Below are 19398 nucleotides of genomic sequence, written 5' to 3' on the forward strand. Positions count from 1 at the left end.
CCCATATATGCCCAGGAAAAGCTGAGTGAGGAAAAGAGGGAAACTAAAGAACTGGATAGGACTTCTCTGGCAGTCCAGTGGTTAAGACTCCACGCTTCCATTGCAGGGGGCACGGTTTCCATCCCAGTCGGGGAACTAAGATCCCTCGTGCCACGGCAAAAAAAAAAAAAAAAAGAAGAAGTGGATAGAAGATTGGGCCTCAAAGCTTGAAAGGCAGGACTCAACCTGGGCCTGCTGGTCAACCACAGCGAGAGCAATCGATTGACAGAGGCAGTGGAAGCTTCTGGGTGCTCCCAGTCTTCTAGGGCAGAGGGGCCAGCGCCTGAATTCTGGGGCCTTATCAAGGCAAAAACCAATCCATCCTTTGAGGCAGGGCCTGGCACATAGTAGGAACTTGCTTATTTGTTGGATGAACACACAGTGGGCACTTAATGCCTATTTGTTGTGTTGACACTTAGTAGGTGCTTCGTGGCTCCTCGCTGAGTAAATAAAGGGGATTCCACGCGCTCCTCCAAGTCCAGGCTCCCAGGGATGGACCAAGAGTACATCTGCAATCCAAGACAGTCGTTTCAGGTTGAGGTCACCTGGCCAGAAGCGACTGGACAGCACGGGGCTGCGTGACGTCATGCGCCGACCGCTTCTCACGGGTGGGGGCTGGGAGGGGCAGGGCTGGAGGTGGGGGTGCGGACAAAGGGACCCCGCGCGCCTCCTCCCCGCCCGCCCTCGCGCGCGCCCCGCTGGGCAGGCCACATCTGGAATTCATTGCTGCTGCCGCCGCCGGAAAGGAGGCGGAGATAGGGCGGGGCAAGTGGGGGCCGAGGCGGCGCCTCTCCCGGTCCCCCTCCGTCCCCGGTCCCCAGCCCCGGGACGCAGAGGAGCCCGGCGGGCAGTCCCAGCCCTAGCCGCGGCCGTCCCGGGGACGCAGACGCCAAAGCCCCTCCGGCCAGGGCAAGGACCCGGGTCGGCCTAGCCAGGTGAGCGTGCGTGGCGAGGGGGAAGCAGAAAGGGCGGGCCCTGGTCCCCGGAGGTCGCGGGATCGGAGCTAGGGGCGCGGGCCAGGGGTCGGGGGCGTCGCGGGCGCGCACGCGCCGCCCGTGCTCCTGCTGCACCGAGGGAGTGGTCATCGTGCGCCCTCTCCACGACCCCAGGAGGCCCCACTGCCTCAGCCGCGAACCCCCAGACTGAGCTCCCCGCCTTCTCCAGCGGCAGGAAGTTGGCCCCGAGGAGAAGGCGGAATCCGAGCGCTTTCGGCCGGAGACTGGGAGGCTGGATGGCGTGCCCCCGGACCGGTGGTTTGGGGAGTGTGTATGGGGGAGGGGAGGACTCCCCTCTTTGCTGACTCCGGCTGGGCGAAGGCGAAAGGTGCCGCGCGCCGCAGTACCTCCAGGCCAAGGGGCGGGGCCCCAGAGGAAGGCAGTTGCCCACCTCCTCCACATCTGGTCCTCTGCCTCAGTTTCCCCGAGTAGTTCGTCTCTTCCAGTCCCCCCGCGGGGTCGTGGCTTTGTTCTGGAAGGAAAGTGAACCTGACTGCGTGGCTCCGGCGTCTCTTCTTTCCCCTGGGACCCGGGGATGGGGAGTGGGTGAGGGCACCCGTGGCGCGGACCCCGCGTGGTTCCGGGCCCAGCCAAGCGTGGGAACCTCGCCCACTCCTCTGGCACGAGTTGACTCACCCGGGGATTTCCATCCCCTCTCCCGACTGTGCCCTAATCGGACGCTCCGGGCGCCACGCGCTGAGCCCACGGTCCCCCGCGTGGTGCGACACGCGTGCGGCATTCGCGGTGCAGCTGCTGCTGGGATCTCTCCCCACCTCTCCCCAGTCCTTTGGGAATATCGAGGCTGGGCCCCTGGCTGGACGCAGAGGAGCCCCCCACCCCCACTCGGAGATGTGTGGGTCACCCGCGTGTGGCTGTCGCGGGAGAGAGGAGGCGCGGCCCCAGAGGCAGCGAGTGTGGATACCGTGCATTCCACCGCCAGATAAGGAGGCCGAGACTGCAGCCCAAGGGCGGGGGCGGGTCGTGGCGCCGTCTCCAAGGAGACGCCCAGCTGGGCTTCGCTTGGTGGGGGTGGCCTCCCAGCGGACCAGGGGCGTCTCCAGCCTCCCTTGCCGTTGTTTGGGCCTGGGCTGAGTTTAGGAGCCTCCGCACTCGGGGGCCCACTGGGGCCTCGTCCGTTTGGTCATGCATCCACCCATCCATCCATCCACCCACCCACCCATCCATCCATCCATCCATCCACGCTACACGTTTTCTGAGCGCTTTCTGTATGCCAGGCATCATTCCAGGGAGTGAAAACAGACTTAGTTGCTGTCCTCTGACACACATTCTACCCTGGAAACAGAAAACAAGAAATACAATCATTATTGCTGAAATTGGCAAGTGCTGTGAATATAATAAAAAGATGCTGTGGTAGAAAGGGCCTAGGGAAGGCGGCTAGGATAGCTTGGTGGTTAGAGGAGGCCACCAAACAGAAATCTGAAAGATGGGGAGACAGTCGTTCAGGGCTTTGTGGGAAGGCCATGCCAGGTGGAGAAACAGCAGAGGCAAAAGCTCTGAGGTAAGAACGGGGCTGACACGTCGGAGACCAGTGTGGTTGGAGTGGACTGACCCTGGGGGAGAGTGGGAGGAGGGGAGGTGGGCAGGGGCCAGGCCATTTTAGGTAGTGGGGAGCCATGGAAGAATTTGGAGCTGAGGAGTGACATATTGGAGCTATAAATTTAAAAGCTCCCCTTGGATGCTGCATGGAGCATGGCAGTGTAGAGGGCAACTGAGGGGAAACCAAGCCTAGGGGGCTGCCCTAGGGCATGGGGCATGGGACCAGGGAGTGCCCAGGGGAACAGTAACCACAGGGCCTGCCTCCATGGAACTTGGGGGAGGGGCTCCTGGAAGCCACTGAGGCTTCCTCTTGCCTTCTACTCTCCTAATCTCCCCCTGAACAGTCTTGGTCTGTCTCGCTTCCCTTCCCTCCAAACCCTGTCACTTGTCCCTCTTGCTCCATTTCAGGCCTGGCCATTCCCCAATGCTGAGCCCAGGGACGTCTTACTGAGCATCTGGGAGGGAGTCAGGTCCTATGTTAGCCAGGCCTGGGAGCTTGACACAGGGAGGGGAAGCAGGAAAGGCCTGTGTCTGCCTGGGGGTGACTGTGCCAGCCCCAACCTCCAGACCCTGCTTCCTCTTTCTGGGAAGCATGAACCTGCCTTAAGCAAGGTCCTAGTGGAGAAGACGGAGGCATTGTGGGCCTCAGATTCCCCTTCTCTAATAACCACCCCTCCTGAGGCTGCCCGAAGTGAGGATCTTCGCCTCAGGGAAGAAGACAGACATTTTGGTCAGTCCCTGGGGTACAGGGCTGAAAACATTTTTCTTTCTTTCTTTTTTTATAAATTTATTTATTTATTTAATTTTTGGCTGCGTTGGGTCTTTGTTGCTGCGTGCGGGCTTTCTCTAGTTGCGGCGAGCGGGGCTACTCTTCGTTGCGGTGCACAGGCTTCTCATTACGGTGGCTTCTCTTGTTGGGGAGCACGGGTTCTAGGCGCACAGGCTTCAGTAGTTGTGGCACACGGGCTCAGTAGTTGTGGCTCGCGGGCTCTAGAGCGCAGGCTCAGTAGTTGTGGCGCATGGGCTTAGTCGCTCCGCAGCATGTGGGATCTTCCTGGACCAGGGCTCAAACCTGTGTCCCCTGCATTGGCAGGCGGATTCTTAACCACTGCGCCACCAGGGAAGTCCTGAAACCATTTCTTATTTCTCTAGGAAGCGGCCATAAATCTTTCTCTTGGCTGCCAGACAAGAGAGGGGTCTGAGCGGCGGTGGAGGGGGAGGCCTTGGGACACACCCTGGGCTTCTAGCCCACCAGCAAGTGTGCTTCCCAGACCTGCGATGGGTCCTTGATTCTCAATTATGATCCCCAGGAGGGGCAGTAGGCCAGGGCAGCCTGGGGGCGTCTGGTCGGGGTGACCCAGCGGTCAGGCTGTGGTTCAAACTCTCCCCGGGGACATCCACACAGTCTTAATAATGTCCTGGAAAGAAGTGAGCTCCAACCGCCTGTAAAGGACCAGATCAGTAGTGCTAGCCATAGAGCGCCCCCAACTGGGCCAATCGAATGTCGAGGATGGAAAGCTCAGGCCAATAGGCGAATTGCTCAATGCCCTGGAATTGAAAATGAGCCAATCAGGGCGAGGGCTGTTTCTGGCCCGACGGCCGGTCTGGTAAGGCCCAGACTTGGGCCAAGCCGGCTGCAACGGGCAGAGGGCATCGGGGCGACTGGGGCCCGTCCGGCAGGGGAACAAGGAGCCTGGCAGGGGAACAAGGAGCCTCTGTGTGGCGATCTGGGCGGGGCGACAGTCCCTGAGGATGTGCACAAGCCCTTCTCTGTTCCCAAACTAGGACGGATGTCCCTTCGCCCAGGGGGAGCAGCTGTCTCTATCGGGCCAGGAGCCAGGGCACCCCCTCTGAGGGGGTGTCCGGGACTGAGATGGCTGGACGACCCCGGAAGCCCCTCATCACTCCCAAGCTCACTGGGAACCGGCCTAACCAGCCTTTTCTGGAACGGTGCTCCTGGCGCTCCTGGCGTGCACGTGGTCCTTGCTAGGCGTGTTTCCAGGGACCTGGGGAGGTCTCTTCCCACGGCCCCCCCCGCTGAACTAAAGGCTGGTCTGGAGCTTCCTCCTGGCTCCCCTGTGCCCCTCGTGAAAGGCGGACACTGCACCAGCTCCTCTGAGACCCCCCCCCCCACCGCCAACTACCAAGCTGGGGGGAGGCCATGAAGTCGGCCTCTCACCCTCTCTGCCCACGCCCATCTTCCCAGCCCTTCCCCCCACGGCTCAGTTTTCCTTGAGAGAGGGGTGACTCAGGCTTTCATGAAAGCGAATACCGAATACCGTTCCCCCCTCCCCGCGGGGCTTCACGCCCCCTCACCACTCACATGGCTTCGCACAGCTGCCCCATCCTCCCAGCCAGGACCTCCCAGACGGGTCTCCTGTGGCTCGCCCATCCCATCACCCCCTCCCAGCCTCCCTGCCCCGGATGTGACTGGGGAGCCGGGACTCAACCCTGTTTGTTCCAAGGGCCTCACATCTGGATTTCATCTTGGCTGGGGAGGGGGGTGCCAGCGCCCTGCCCACCCTGCTAGGACCCTCTGTCCCAGGGCAGGGCTAGATGGTGCTGATGAGAACAGGCTGTTGGGAATCTTGCCTGGCTGGCTCACTCGACATCCCTTACCAAAAGATTGGGAGGAGAACACCTAGTCCCTAGCTGTGGGTGTGGCAGGAAGAGGGAAGCTAATAATACTAGCTAATATTTACTGAGTGCCTGCTGTATGCTACGGGTGCCTCGTGTATCGTTCAACAGGATTTTCCCATCACCCCTCTGAAGTGGGCTTTCTTCTCCCCACTGCACAGATGAGGCCATTGAGACTTAGAGGCCAAGTGTTGAGTGACTTGGCACAATATCCCACAGCGTGTCAGAGGTGGAGTGGGGTTGAACCTTGGATTGCCTGCAAGGTCTGAGTCCTTGAAGATGACGTGACCTCTGTGATGCTCAAACCTCAGGTGTCTCCCCAAGACCTTATCTTGGGAACACGTATGGCCCCTAGGCTTAGACCCAGCCTGAAATCCAGGGCAGTGGGTGGTAATGAGCAGAGGATGGTACTATCAGCGAGAGCATCTCACTGACCCAGGTTGGCAGGCGGCATGAGGCCCGAGGCTCCCGTGTTTTCAAGAAATGAGACAATCCCTCCAGGTCCTGGCTAAGACTCCCTCTCTGGGTAGGTGGGTAAGGCTTCCGGAAGTCCATTTTGTGTCCTTCATGCCCTTTGGGGGAGCTTCTGTTCCTTTGAAAGACACTGTAGCCTAGAGGTTATAGAGGCTTTGGAGTGGGTCTCTGAGGCTCTGCCACTGACTAGCTTTGAGGCTTTGGGAAAGTGAATTGACCTCTCCGGTTTCCCATTTGTAAAGCAGAGATGATGATAATTCTGACTTCATGTGACAGAGTTGGGACTTGAACCACAGCCGTCCAGAGTCAACCCAGACAGCAGCCACGGCACTGACCTGTCTATCTGTCTTTTCTCTCTGCAGCTCTGACAGCCCCATGGCCCCAGCCGGCTACTAAGCCCCACCATGGGCAACGTGTACTCAGAGTACCTAAGTTCCAGCAAGGTCAAGGAACACTATAATTACACCAAGGAGAATCTGGACACGAAGGAGACGCCCTCCCGCCAGGTGGCCTCAGCCCTCATCATCATCCTCTGTTGCGCCATCGTGGTGGAAAACCTGCTGGTGCTCATCGCGGTTGCCCGCAACAGCAAGTTCCACTCGGCCATGTACCTGTTCCTGGGCAATCTGGCTGCCTCAGACCTGCTGGCGGGCGTGGCCTTCATAGCCAATACTTTGCTCTCGGGCTCTGTCACACTGGGGCTGACACCCGTGCAGTGGTTCGCCCGTGAGGGCTCTGCCTTCATCACGCTCTCCGCCTCTGTCTTCAGCCTCCTGGCCATCGCCATCGAGCGGCATGTGGCCATCGCCAAGGTCAAGCTCTACGGCAGCGACAAGAGCTGCCGCATGCTGCTGCTCATCGCGGCCTCGTGGCTCATCTCGCTGGTTCTCGGCGGCCTGCCCATCCTTGGCTGGAACTGCCTGGGCCAACTGGAGGCCTGCTCCACCGTCCTGCCGCTCTACGCCAAGCCCTACGTCCTCTGCGTGGTGACCATCTTCTCGGTCATCTTATCAGCCATCGTAGCCCTGTACATCCGCATCTACTGTGTGGTCCGCTCCAGCCAGGCCGACGTGGCTGGCCCGCAGACACTGGCCCTGCTCAAGACGGTCACCATTGTGCTGGGCGTCTTCATCTTCTGCTGGCTGCCCGCCTTTAGCATCCTCCTCCTGGACTATGCCTGTCCTGTCCGGGCCTGCCCTGTCCTCTACCAGGCCCATTACTTCTTTGCCTTTGCCACCCTCAACTCACTGCTCAACCCTGTCATCTACACATGGCGCAGCCGGGACCTGAGGCGGGAGGTATTACGGCCGCTGCAGTGCTGGCGGAGGGCAGCAGGGGTGCAAGGGGGGCGGGACGGGACCCCGGGCCACCGCCTCCTGCCTCTCCGCAGCTCCAGCTCCCTGGAGAGGGGCACACACGTGCCCACGTCGCCCACGTTTCTGGAGGGCAACACGATGGTCTGAGGGGCAAGTGGGCTGACAACCAGGCCACCGCAGCAGAGGGCTCCGTGGAGAGGCACCGGGTGCCCTGGGACAGAGACATGGGGCTGCCAAGCAAGATGCCCCCATTCCACAGGCCTGGGTGATGCTGAAGATATTTCACCCCTGGGGTGGCTGACTGAGGCACTGACCAGTTGGATAGCACAGCTGCAGCCGGGTCCTGGAGGCCAGCGAGGTGGCTGGAGTGACCTCTTCGGAACTGGATCGTGGGGAGGGCCGGGCGGGGGGCAGACCTGGAAAGAGCCCAGGTGACAGCAGGCAGGTGCTCGAGAGGAGCACAGCGCAGGGGCAGTCTGACCCTCCGCCCTGTGCCTGACTCCCCTCTCTGAATTTAGCCCCCTCGCCACCTTCTCTTGGCCACCTCAGAGGCCACTTCCCTAGAACCGCTGTCCTGAGGGGCTGGAGACCTCCTCCCTGACCGTTCTGGGCGGCCCTGGCTAACAGTTGCGGGGCTCAAATCCACAGCTTCCCCAAATTTCACCAGCTGCCACTTTGGCAACTTCTTCCCTTTCTTCTGACTCTGTGAGTGAGATGCCAGGAAACCACGTGGTGGTGGGGAACTAACCCCCATTCTCAGACCTCATTGGCCGATTGCACTATATGGGACACAGAGGAATCACCCAGGGCTGGAAAAACCGGTCTGGGGGCCTGAAGAGGGCTCTGGGCCTCCCAGTGGGACAGGGTGGAATTGGAGAAAGTTCTAGGGGAGCTGTTAGTACAGGGCCCCAGACCCCCAGAAAACAACCACCCCCAAACTCTCTCACCTCCAGACCCAGCCGAGGTACCAGATCTCATAAGGCAGGGCAGCCTTGAGCCCGCTGTGCCTCCTTTCAGGTTGTATTGAACGGAGCATGCGGGTAGGGGTGCCGAGGACCATTGTGGGATGCCCTCCTATTGCCCACTTCAGAAGGACTTCGCTAAGTTCTGTGGACAGATGGAAGGGACATTGCGGTACAAACGTATATTTATGTGTGTCTGTCAGTGTCTGTGTGTGTCTGTGTGTGTGATGTCTGTGATCCCTTCTGCTCACCCTGTTTCCCCAGAATGGATGCTATTTTGTCTCCTCACGTCTGTGTTGAAGCTGCCAAAGAGGGGTCTGGTCCCCGCACAGACTCCTTTGTAATTCCTTGCTTATATCCCCACTTGAGAGCTGGGGTGCAGCTCACCTGGAAAAGGAAACTTCACGCCTCAAAGTGATTTCTCATGACTGCAAAGGCTGGGAGAGGGGATCTTTGTGGGGGCAAGGAGCCAGTTGGGGGCTTGTCTCCCCTCATACAGCTCCCCAGATGCCCCTCATGCCTGAGACCCAGGCCAATAAACGGTTCAATGTCTCTTTCTGGTGGTGGTTGTCTTTTTAGGCTTAAGGTGGCAGTTCCCCCATTAGCATCCTGTGGCTGGGGGTGGATGGGACAGGGGAGGGTGGCTACTGCTCAGACAATTCATCCTTTGCCAGCCTTTCCTCGGTGCCCCCAGCCCTGGCCCAGCCAGAGACAGGATTGCAGTGGCTTCTGAGAAAACAGGGTCAACACTGACTTTCTCCCTAGGGCAGTTATCTGGCCCCTCCCAGTGATTAATTAGGCCCAGGACCTCCGTGCTATCCTTCAAAGAAAGAGCCTGGCTGGGGGTGGGGGGGGGCCCCCCCTCTTCATCCCCAGTACACATCCCTCCTGGGGAGCTGGAGAGATGGTCTTGGGAGACATGGGCCCAGATACCCCTCTAAAGCACAGTGTTCCCCAAAGGAATGGCCCACCTTCCTCAAGCACTTTCCAGGCAGGAAGACAGAATCCTCAGGAGGCTGGAGTTACTATAAACTGCTTTTATGGAGATGTGGGTTCAGAGAAGTTAAGTGAGCTGCTCAGGGTCACACAGCAGGTTGGGGCAGTGCCTGTCTGGATTTGAACTCAGGCGGGCTGACTCTAGATCCTGCCAGCTCCACCACTGGGCCAGAGAAAAGATCCTCAAACCTCTTGGCCATGGAAGGAGTGAGGAGTGTGGGCTGCCAGCCTCCACCAGCATCAACAGGATCCAGGATATGACCAGCTGGGATGCAGCTGAAAGGTGGGTCCCTAGCTCGGCTCCAGAGTGACACCCCCTCCTTTGCCCACAGGCACAGGGCCCAGCGGCTCCTTTGAAGATAGATCTGGAGCTTTGATGGGGAACCCAGGCCCTCAAGCTGAAGCTCCGCCCAGCAACACCAGCGCAAAGCTAGGGCAGCCAGTGGAAACAAGAAGGAGTGGGGCAGACGGTGGCTAGAAGCTGAGACCCACACCCCTCATCGGAATTCCCCTTCCTCCAGCCATTCAAAGACAACCTCTGGAAACCTGAACCCTCGCTGGGATTGTGAGGAGGAAGAGACACAGGCCAGGCCAGAGTCAATAAATTTCCCCCAAATACCCACATGCTTCCTTCACCTGCTCCTTCAGGCATCCGCTCAAATGCCATCTCCTCAGAGAAGCCTACCCTGACCACCTTCTTCCCTCTATCTAGCCCCTCACCTTCTTACCACCTGGAGGTGTAATATACATCGGTCTACTTCTCCCTAATTAAAATATTTACTTTTTTTTTTTTTTGGCTGCACCACGCAACATGTGGGATCTTAGCTCCCCGACCAGGGATCGAACCTGTGTCCCCTGCATTGGAAGCACAGAGTCTTAACCACTGGACCGCCAGGGAAGTCCCTTTTTTACTTAATTTTTTTCCTAATTAAAATATGAACACCTTGCAGATAGGACGGCATCCTATTCACCACCGTCTCTAGCATCTTTCATGGTACTTGGCACGTTCCCACCAAAGGACCTTAGCACCTGCTGTTCCCTCTGCTGGGAATGATCTTCCTGCAGACATCTTTGTGACTCTTCTCTCCTCCTTCAAGTCTGTATTCAAATATCACACCCTGGGTGAGGCCTCTGGCCATGAACACAATTTTTTTTTATCCTATCTACCTCCCTTGCTACTCGCTAATATGCAACACATTTTGCTCTTTATCTTGTCCATTTTACTATTATTATTATTATTATATTTTTGGCCGTGCTGCACGGCATGTGGGATCTTAGTTCCCCAACCAGGGATCAAACCCATGCCCCCCGCATTGGAAGCGCAGAGTCTTAACCACTGGACCGCCAGGGAAGTACCTGTCTTGTTTATTTTCTATTTCCCCTTTAGAATGCAGTCCCATTCTAAATGCCAGAGAGCAGGAGTTTTTGTCTATCTTGCTCACTGAATGGCCTCAGTGCTCAGGACAGTGGCCAGCTTACAGTAGGTGCTCAATAAATGTTGAATGAATGAAAGCCAAAGCAAATGGGTGAATGTTAAGTGCTCTGAAGAAAATCAAATAGGAGAAGCAACAGTTTTGGGGTACTGTATTCTGCAGGGAAGGCATTATTATAGGCACTCTGACCGAGAAAGAAACTGAGGCACAGAGAGGTCAAGTAATGTGCCCAAGGTCACGGAGCATGTGAGTGGAGGGGTCTGGATTTGAACCCAGGCAGTCTTTTTTTTTTTGGCTGCACCACTCAGCTTGTGGAGCTTAGTTCCCCAACCAGGGATCGAACCCGGGCCCCCTGCAGTGGTAGCATGGAGTCCTAACCACTGGACCGCCAGGAAATTCCCTTTTTTTTTTTTGTTCTTTTTCTTTTTTTCAGGCAGTCCTTGATTGAAGACCAAATCACATCTCATTCTCCTCAGTATGGCGGTCTGAAGAACTGATTTGCTAATATCTCTCAAATCTCAGAGCCTAGAATGGAATGGACCAACCTGTAGGGATGCAAGATGACTTTCACCTCCTTTTTTCCCTACAGAGGCTGTTGGCTATTAGGGAGCATCAGAATCACCTGGGAGAACCTGTTAACATGCAGATTCTTACGCTCCCCAGTCAGAGATTCTGATTAAATAGGTCTGGAGTGACCCTAGCGATGCGTGTTTTTCATCAAGCCCTGACAGTGATTAGAAAAAGCATCATCTTGGGACTTCCCCGGTGGTCCAGTGGGTAAGACTCCGAGCTCCCAATGCATGGGAGCCCAGGTTCGATCCCTGGTTGGGGAACTAGATCCCGCATGCTATGCCACAACCAAAAGATCCTGCATGCCGCAGCGAAGATCCCATGTGCTGCAACTAAGACCCGGCACAGCCAAAATGAATAATAAATATTAAAAAAAAAAAGAAAAGAAAAAGCGTCATCTTGGGACCATATTCTGAGAAACATTCTAGACTCCTTAATCTAGAGCAGTGCTGTCTAGGAGAACTTTCTGTGGCCATTTAGCACGTGAAATGTGGCCAGTATGAAGCTGAATTTTAACTTTAATTAATTTCAGTGTAAGTGGCCACATGTGGTCATTGGCTACAGTACTGACTGCACAATTCTAGATTCCATATCTCTAGTTTCTGCAGCTTCTGAGCAGCTGAATTCACTTGGTGTGATGCTGCCATTTCAACAAAAATTCCCATCTTCCACTACTATCATTGTGAATGACATTGTAGCTTCCATACATCACTTTATGATTTTTGGACTATTTCTTTTCATAATGATATCAATGATATTCTGCTGCTAATGACAGAAAACACAAAATATTAGTAACTTAAATAAGAGAAATTAATTTCTCTCTCATATATAAGTGTTTCAGAGAGAATTGATCCTGGGTAAGAAGGACGATGCCCACTTAGCCGCAGTCCAGGCTCCTGTCTGTCTGTTTATCTATCTATTCACACATACATCTACCTAAATACTTCACTGTGTTTCCTAAGGACAAGGCATTCTCTTACATAACCTCAGTAAAATTATCATAATCAGCAAATCTACAAACTTTAATGAGATTTCACCAATTGTCCCATTACCGACCTTTATAGCAGAAGAAAATCCCAGCTCACTTTTTGCATTCAGCTGTCTTTTTAGTTTCCTTCAATCAGAACAGTTTCTGAACCTTTCTTTGTCTTTCATGACCTTGACATTTTGGAAAAATATAGGTCAGTAATTTGGTAGAATGTCCTTCAACATGGGTTTGTCTGATGTTTCCTCATGATTAAATTCAGGTTATGCAATTTTGGCAGAAATACCAAAGAAGTGATGCGTCTTTCTCAATTAGTTCCATCACTAGCAATGTTAACGGATCCCTTGGAGGTACCTGCCAAGTTTCTCCACTTTATTTTTTTAATTAATTAATTAATTGATTAATTAATTAATTTTTGGCTGCGTTGGGTCTTCGTTGCTGTGCGCGGGCTTTACTCTAGTTGTGGTGAGCGGGGGCTCCTCTTCGTTGCGGTGCGCGGGCTTCTCATTGCGGTGGCTTCTCTTGTTGAGGAGCACGGGCTCTAGGCGCGCGGGCTTCAGTAGTTATGGCTCGCAGGCTCTAGACCACAGGCTCAGTAGTTGTGGCACACGGGCTTAGTTGCTCCTCAGCATGTGGGATCTTCCTGGACCAGCGCTCGAATCCGTGTCCCCTGCATTGGCAGGCAGATTCTCAACCACTGCGCCACCAGGGAAGCCCTTTTTTTAAAAAAAATAATTAATTAATTAATTTTTGGCTGTGTTGGGTCTTCATTGCTGTGCACGGGCTTTCTCTAGTTACGGTGAGTGAGGGCTACTCTTCGTTGCGGTGCGCGGGCTTCTCATTGTCGTGGCTTCTCTTGTTGCGGAGCATGGGCTCCAGGCGCGCGGGCTTCAGTAGTTGTGGCACGTGGGCTCAGTAGTTGTGGCTCGCGGGCTCTAGAGCGCAGGCTCAGTAGTTGTGGCGCACGGGCTTAGTTGCTCCGCGGCATGTGGGATCTTCCCAGACCAGGGCTCGAACCTGTGTCCCCTTCATTGGCAGGCGGATTCTTAATCACTGTGCCACCAGGGCAGCCCACATTTGTTACTATTGATGAACCTACACGGACACACTGCAGTTTCCCATAATTTGGTACTGGCTGATGGCATCCCCTTATGTCATTTAACATGTTCCTTTGTCCCCAAATTCAAGAATTGAAAGATATTCAATTCTTTCTAGGTGGTGCTGGAAACTCACCAGGAGGACATGATGTCTGGCTGTTTCTCTTTTACTGAGGACTAAGACCGATCAAGGGGTTCAAGTGCCATCAGCCTGATCCTGCGTTTGTAAATTCCCCATCCGACTGTCCCCTAATGGTTTGATCACCCGTGGACTGTCACTTGGACCTATCATTTCATTAGCCATCCTCAAAGGGTTTCTAATCCATCTCCCCATCCTCACATTCTGGCCATCTTTCTCATTTGTCTACACAGCAAATGTACTTCCCCAAAGTCAGACATCGGATATCCACCACCTTTCTCTAAATGTCTTGTCTGAGAATAGTTAAGTCTGTCACGAAAGGGAAGTGAATTTGGGTAGGTGTGACTCATTGTCAGCGGCATTTGTGGTGTTAGTTTCAAGAGTGCATACTCTAAAGTTAAAAAAAACTGAAAGGGCTTCCCTGGTGGCACAGTGGTTAAGAATCTGCCTGCCAATGCAGGGGACATGGGTTTGAGCCCTTGTCTGGGACGATCCCATATGCCGCGGAGCAACTAAGCCCATGTGCCACAACTACCGAGCCTAAGCTCTAGAGCCTATGAGCCACAACTACTGAAGCCCGCACACCTAGAGCTCGTGCTCCGCAACAAGAGAAGCCACTGCAATGAGAAGCCTGCACACCGCAACGAAGAGTAGCCCCCGCTTGCCGCAGCTAGAGAAAGCCTGCGTGCAGCAACAAAGACCCAATGCAGCCAAAAATTTAAAAAATAAGTAAATAAATTTATATTAAAAAAAAACACCCCAAAACAAAAAACAGATTTGAATCTCAAATCCAACCCTTGACAACCCAAGTAGACTTTTGGCAAATCACCTGACAAGTCTAAGCTGGTTTCATCATCTGTAAAATGGTATGCTCATAATCCCAACCTCAAATGCAAAATGGCACTGCCACTTTGGAAAACAGTTTGGCAGTTTCTTAGAAAGCCAAACATAAACTTACCACACGACCTAGAAATTGACTATAGGTATCTACCCAAGAGAAATGAACACGTATGTCCACACAGAGACTTGTCTGTGAATACTCATAGCAACACTTTTCATAATAGTCCCAAAGTGGAAACAACTCAAATGTCCATCAACTGATGAATGGATCAACAAAATGTGGTTCATCCATATGATGGAATATAACTCAACAATGAAAAGGAACGAAATACTGACACACATAATAACATGATGAAACTCAAAATAATTATGCTAAGTGAAGGAAGTCAGACACAAAATACCATAAATTGTATGGTCCATTATATGAAATGTCCATGAGAGGCAAGTCTATAGAGACAGAAAGTAGATTGGTGGTTGCCTGGGGTTGAAGGTAGGAATGGGGATTAACTGGAAACAGGCATGGGGATTCTTATTGGAGTGACAGAAATATTCTAAAACTGGATTGTGATGATAATTGTACAACTTGGCAAATTTACTAAGAAAACATTGATTTCTACATTTTAAAATGGGTCAAAATTTTGTGGTATATAAATTTTACTTCAATAAGCTTATTAAAAAATAATTCCAACCTCTCAAAATACTTATTGAACACTCTATTTTATTCCTACCCTCAGAGATCTTACATTCTAGTGGGGGAGACAGGCCATAAAAGTAAATATATAATACAATGTTAGGAAGTTTCCATTATGGAAAACAGTATGGAGGTTCCTCAAAGGATTAAAAATAAAACTATCATATGATCCATCAATCCCACTTCTGGGTGTATATCCAAAGGAAATGAAATCAGTATCCTAAAGAATATCTGCACTCCCATGTTTATTGCAGCATTACTCACAGTAGGCAAGATATGGAAACAACCTAAGTGTTTGTCAATGGATGAATGAATAAAGAAAACATGATACACACATACACATACACACACAGGGAATATTATTCGGTGATAAAAAAGGAAATCCTGCCACTTGCAACAATATGGATGAGCCTGGAGGACATCATGCTAATTGAAGTAAGCCAGAAACAGGAAGACAAATACTGTATGATTTCATTTACATGTAAAATCTAAAAAAATCAAACTCACAGAAGCAGAGAGTAGGATGGTGGTTCCCTGGGGCTGGGGGATGAGGGAAAGGAGGAAATGTTGCTCAAAAGATTCAAACTTTCAATTATAAGATTAATAAGTTTTGAGAATCTAAAGTACACCATAGTGATTATAGTTAATAAAATTGTACTTTTGAAATTTGCTAAGACAGTAATGTTCTCACTACACACAAAAAATGGTAACTAACTGAGGTGATGGATGTGTTAATTAGCTTGATTGTAACAATCATTTCACAATGTATATATAAATCAAATCATCACATTGTACACCTTAAATATATGCAATTTTTATTTGTCAATTATACCTTAATAAAGCTGGGGGGAAATGCTTCTTAAACTTCCCAAGTGGGGAGGGTGTGAAAAAAATACAGCTACCTGGGCCCTACCAGGGCCTGGAGAATCTGACTCCAGGGCCCGGGACTCTGCATTTTTACCCTGTACCCCTCCTGATGTGAACCATCCTTGACTTACAGTTTTCAAAATGCTGATTTGGGGCTGGTTTTAGGCTGTAAGATATTGCCCAGAGGAAATATGGCTGGGACGAGACCACTGCTTTGTCACTTCCATGGGTCTAAATCAGTCCTTCTCATCCAGGGTGATTCCACGCCCCCAGGGGACCTTTGGCAATGTCTGGAGATATTTTTGATTGTCCCGCCTGGGGGTAGGGGTGCTACTGGCATCTAGTGGGTAGAGGTCAGGGATGTCACTAATCATCCTGCAATGCACAAGACAGTCTCCCATGACAAAGGCTCATTCAGCTCCAAGTATCCTAAAGTGGTGTCCAGGCAGTGGTGCCTGCCCTTCCAGGTCCTTCCAGCTGGTCAGCTGGTTCACCTGGGAGAGTGGAGATGCCCTGACTGGAGTCTCTCTTTGCCAGGTAGTTGTAATAACTTGGTGATAGCTTTTGGGGAGGCAGTTTTGGCTAATTAGCGGTCATTTCCGGGAAGGAGGGGTTTCATGTGAAGTTCTTCTGATTTAATGGCCAGGGCAGGCCCCATTCTCATCCCTGCTCAGTGTGGTGAGGACGATTTTCTTTGCAGCTCAGGAGTGGACACGGTGTGTTTTCACTTCGTGTGCCAGGAGGTGAGTGATGCCTGGAGGGCTGACCACTGTTTTTCTCTAGGGACTGGTGCCTGCAAATGGGCGGTGGCCATGGGACCCAGGCCAGTTGAAGATGGCTGGGGTGGGCTGAGGGAGGCAAGGTGGGACCTATGTGTCTTAGAAGGAGGAAAGGAACGAGGCACAAGCTTGAAGCGGGTAACAGAACTGGGGAGGAGTACCCTGGACCAAAGCACTCAATCCAGGAGTGGAATTACTGGGTCACAGGGCAGGAATACATTTAGCCTTAGTAGATATTGCCAAATCATTTTCCAAAGTGGCTGTACCATTTGGGGCTCTTCCAGCAACACAGGAGAGTTCTGGTCTTACTAAAACTTGTGAGCATTTCTGTTTTCATTTTAGCCATCCTGGCATGGATGGGTGTATGTGGGAGCTGTTAATCACATTGAGGTTTCATTTTGCATTTCCCTGATGACTGATGAAATTGAGTAGCTTCCCATTTGAGTCTTGGCCATTTGGATATCCTCTTTTATGAAGTTCCTGTTCAACTCTTTTGTCTACTTAATATAAAAGAGATTGCCTGTCTTTTTCTTACTGAACTCTCTGTGTATTGTAGATACAAGTCCTTGGTTGGCAGACATATGTCTGTGGCTTGTCTTTTAGTGGTATCTTTTGATGAACAAATTCATTTTAATACAGCCTGGCATATTTTCCTTTATGATTAAAGTGTTTTGTGTCCTGTTGAAGAAACACTCACCTACTCCAAAGTCACAAAGAAGTTCTATGTCTTATTTGAAAAGCTTTCTTGACTTTGCTTTCCCATTTAGATCTGCAAGATCTGGAATTGAGTTTTGTACGTGGTGTGAGGTAGGGATCAAAGTTCACTTTCTTCCATAGGGCCATCCAGTGGGTCCAGCACCATTTACCAAAAAGACCATCCATTCACCAATGCTTTGCCAGTTGTTTTTGTTTGACATAAATAATATAGCCACATGGTCCAGCGTTCCAAAAGGGCAAAAAGATTCAGAAAAATTCCTTTGCCAATAGATTTAACCCTGCTAATTAACATTCCTTATCTCCAGGTATTTATCCATTTCTTGCTTCTTTCCCAAGATTTTATGTGTAAATAAGTAAATATACATAATTCCTTCCATCCCTCCCTTTTTTACATAAACAGTAGCACACTATGCATTCCGTCCTACGTCTTTTTTTACCCCCATTTACAGGTAGGAAACAACCTCTAGGATATTATATAGAAAAATATCCTTTTATTTTTTTGTTGTTGTGGAGTCTGTCACCGTATGAATGGGAAACAATTCCTTTGTCTAATCCCCACTGATGGGGAACTAGGTTCTTCCCAGTATTTTGCTACAGACAAGGCTCAGTGAATGGCTGTGTCCACTTTTCTCTCTCTCTTTTTTTTTTTTTTTGGCCACACCGCCCCCCGCTTGTGGGATCTTAGTTCCCCGACCAGGGATTAAACCCCAGGCCCCGGCAGTGAAAGGGTCGAGTCCTAACCACTGGACCACCAGAGAATTCCCCACCTCTCTTTTTGCACGTGTTTGTGAGTACATCTTAGGAGCAATTCCCGGAAGTAGAATAGCTGAATAAAAGGGTGTGTGCATTTGTTGTTTTGATGGATGTTTGCAGACTGAGCATTTAATGTGGGGGAGGAGGCATCACACGCTCACTCATGCAGGGTTCCATGAGTCTTTGCTGTGTGCCAACTACATCGTAGGTACTTTGCTAGGTGCTGGCATAAAGTTATCACCCTAAAATGTGTGATCACCAGCTGAGGCAAAGGCTCTAAAAGAAAGATCTGTGGTTTTAAGAGCCTATCGAGACACCTGATAGTGTTGGGGGAGGTCAGAAAAGGCTCCTTGAAGGAGGTGATGGGTGAGCTAAAATAGGAAGAATGACTAGCGAGTCTCCAAGTAGGAGAAGTAGACATATGGAGCAGCAGGACTTTCCAGTTTAAAGGAACAGCAAGCGCTGAAACCTTGCAATAATTATTTATGGCTGAATAACAAAAAGCCGGGCCTCCCTGGTGGCGCAGTGGTTGAGAATCCGCCCGCCAATGCAGGGAACAGGGGTTTGAGCCCTGGTCTGGGAAGATCCCACGTGCCGCGGAGCAACTGGGCCCGTGAGCCACAACTACTGAGCCTGCGCGTCTGGAGCCTGTGCTCCGCAACAAGAGAGGCCGCGACAGTGAGAGGCCCGCGCACCGCGATGAAGAGTGGCCCCCGCTTGCCGCAACTAGAGAAAGCCCTCGCACAGAAACGAAGACCCAACACAGCCAAAATAAATAAATAGCGTTGCCTTAAAAAACAAACAAACAAAAAAAAACAAAAAAACCCCAAAAAGTCCCGCAGTCTAGTGGCTTAGAACACTACCACCCATGTATTCTGCAAGATGCTATGGAAAAACCCAAACGACCTTTTTGGCCAACCCAATATTATCATTCAGTGGCTTCTATAGGCTGGGAAATGGGGAGCAGCAAAGTGAGCAGTCCCAGCTTGAGGGGTCTCATGAGGTTACAGTCAGATGTAGGCTGGGGCTACAGTCATCTGAAGGCTTGACTGGAGCTGGAGGAGCCATTTCCAAAGCAGCTCACTCACATGGCTGACGAAATGGTTCCTCTTCCCATGGGCATCCCCATGGGGCTCCTTGAGCATCCTCACAACATGGTGGCTGGCTTCCCCCATGAGAACAAGGTGGTGCTGTGATGGCTTTTATGGTCTAGCCTCAGAAGCCCTGCACCCTCACTTCCACCATATTCCCTTGGCCACAGAGACTGGCCCTGATTCACTGTTGGAGAGGACTCCACAAAGGCATGAATACTGAGGCAAGGAATGTTGCAGGCCCTCTAGTAGGCTGGCTTCCACAGCCCTGAGGCAGGAAGGGGTAGGGAGTGTCCAGGATGTAGCTCAGCTGGGGTGAGCCAAGGGATGAGTGGCAAAAGCTGATGTGGGCAGAGCTAGGGGTTGGCTGTAAGGGTAGGGGTTGGCTTTACCTTAAGAGCACTGAGAAGCCAATCAGGTACCTTCGGTGGGGCAGGGAGGAGGTGATACCATCAGATCT

The 19398-nt window shown here is 52.0% G+C and overlaps 1 protein-coding gene across 1 annotated transcript; it reads left to right on the forward strand.

The window, feature by feature from the left end:
• The first annotated feature begins 833 nt into the window (after positions 1-833).
• Positions 834-8532, forward strand: S1PR2 (sphingosine-1-phosphate receptor 2). Its single transcript, XM_007168999.3, has 2 exons — positions 834-974; positions 6065-8532. The coding sequence occupies exon 2, from the start codon at positions 6107-6109 to the stop codon at positions 7163-7165; it is 1059 nt and encodes a 352-aa protein (XP_007169061.2). The 5' UTR covers positions 834-974; positions 6065-6106; the 3' UTR covers positions 7166-8532.
• Positions 8533-19398: the final 10866 nt, after the last annotated feature.

The sequence above is a fragment of the Balaenoptera acutorostrata genome, chromosome 2, assembly GCF_949987535.1.
Source record: "Balaenoptera acutorostrata chromosome 2, mBalAcu1.1, whole genome shotgun sequence".
NCBI classification, from domain to species: Eukaryota; Metazoa; Chordata; class Mammalia; order Artiodactyla; family Balaenopteridae; genus Balaenoptera; species Balaenoptera acutorostrata.

Bases quoted from the DNA above. Each gene is read 5' to 3' on its own strand.
- S1PR2 (XM_007168999.3), top strand. From the start codon at position 6,107: ATGGGCAACGTGTACTCAGAGTACCTAAGTTCCAGCAAGGTCAAGGAA.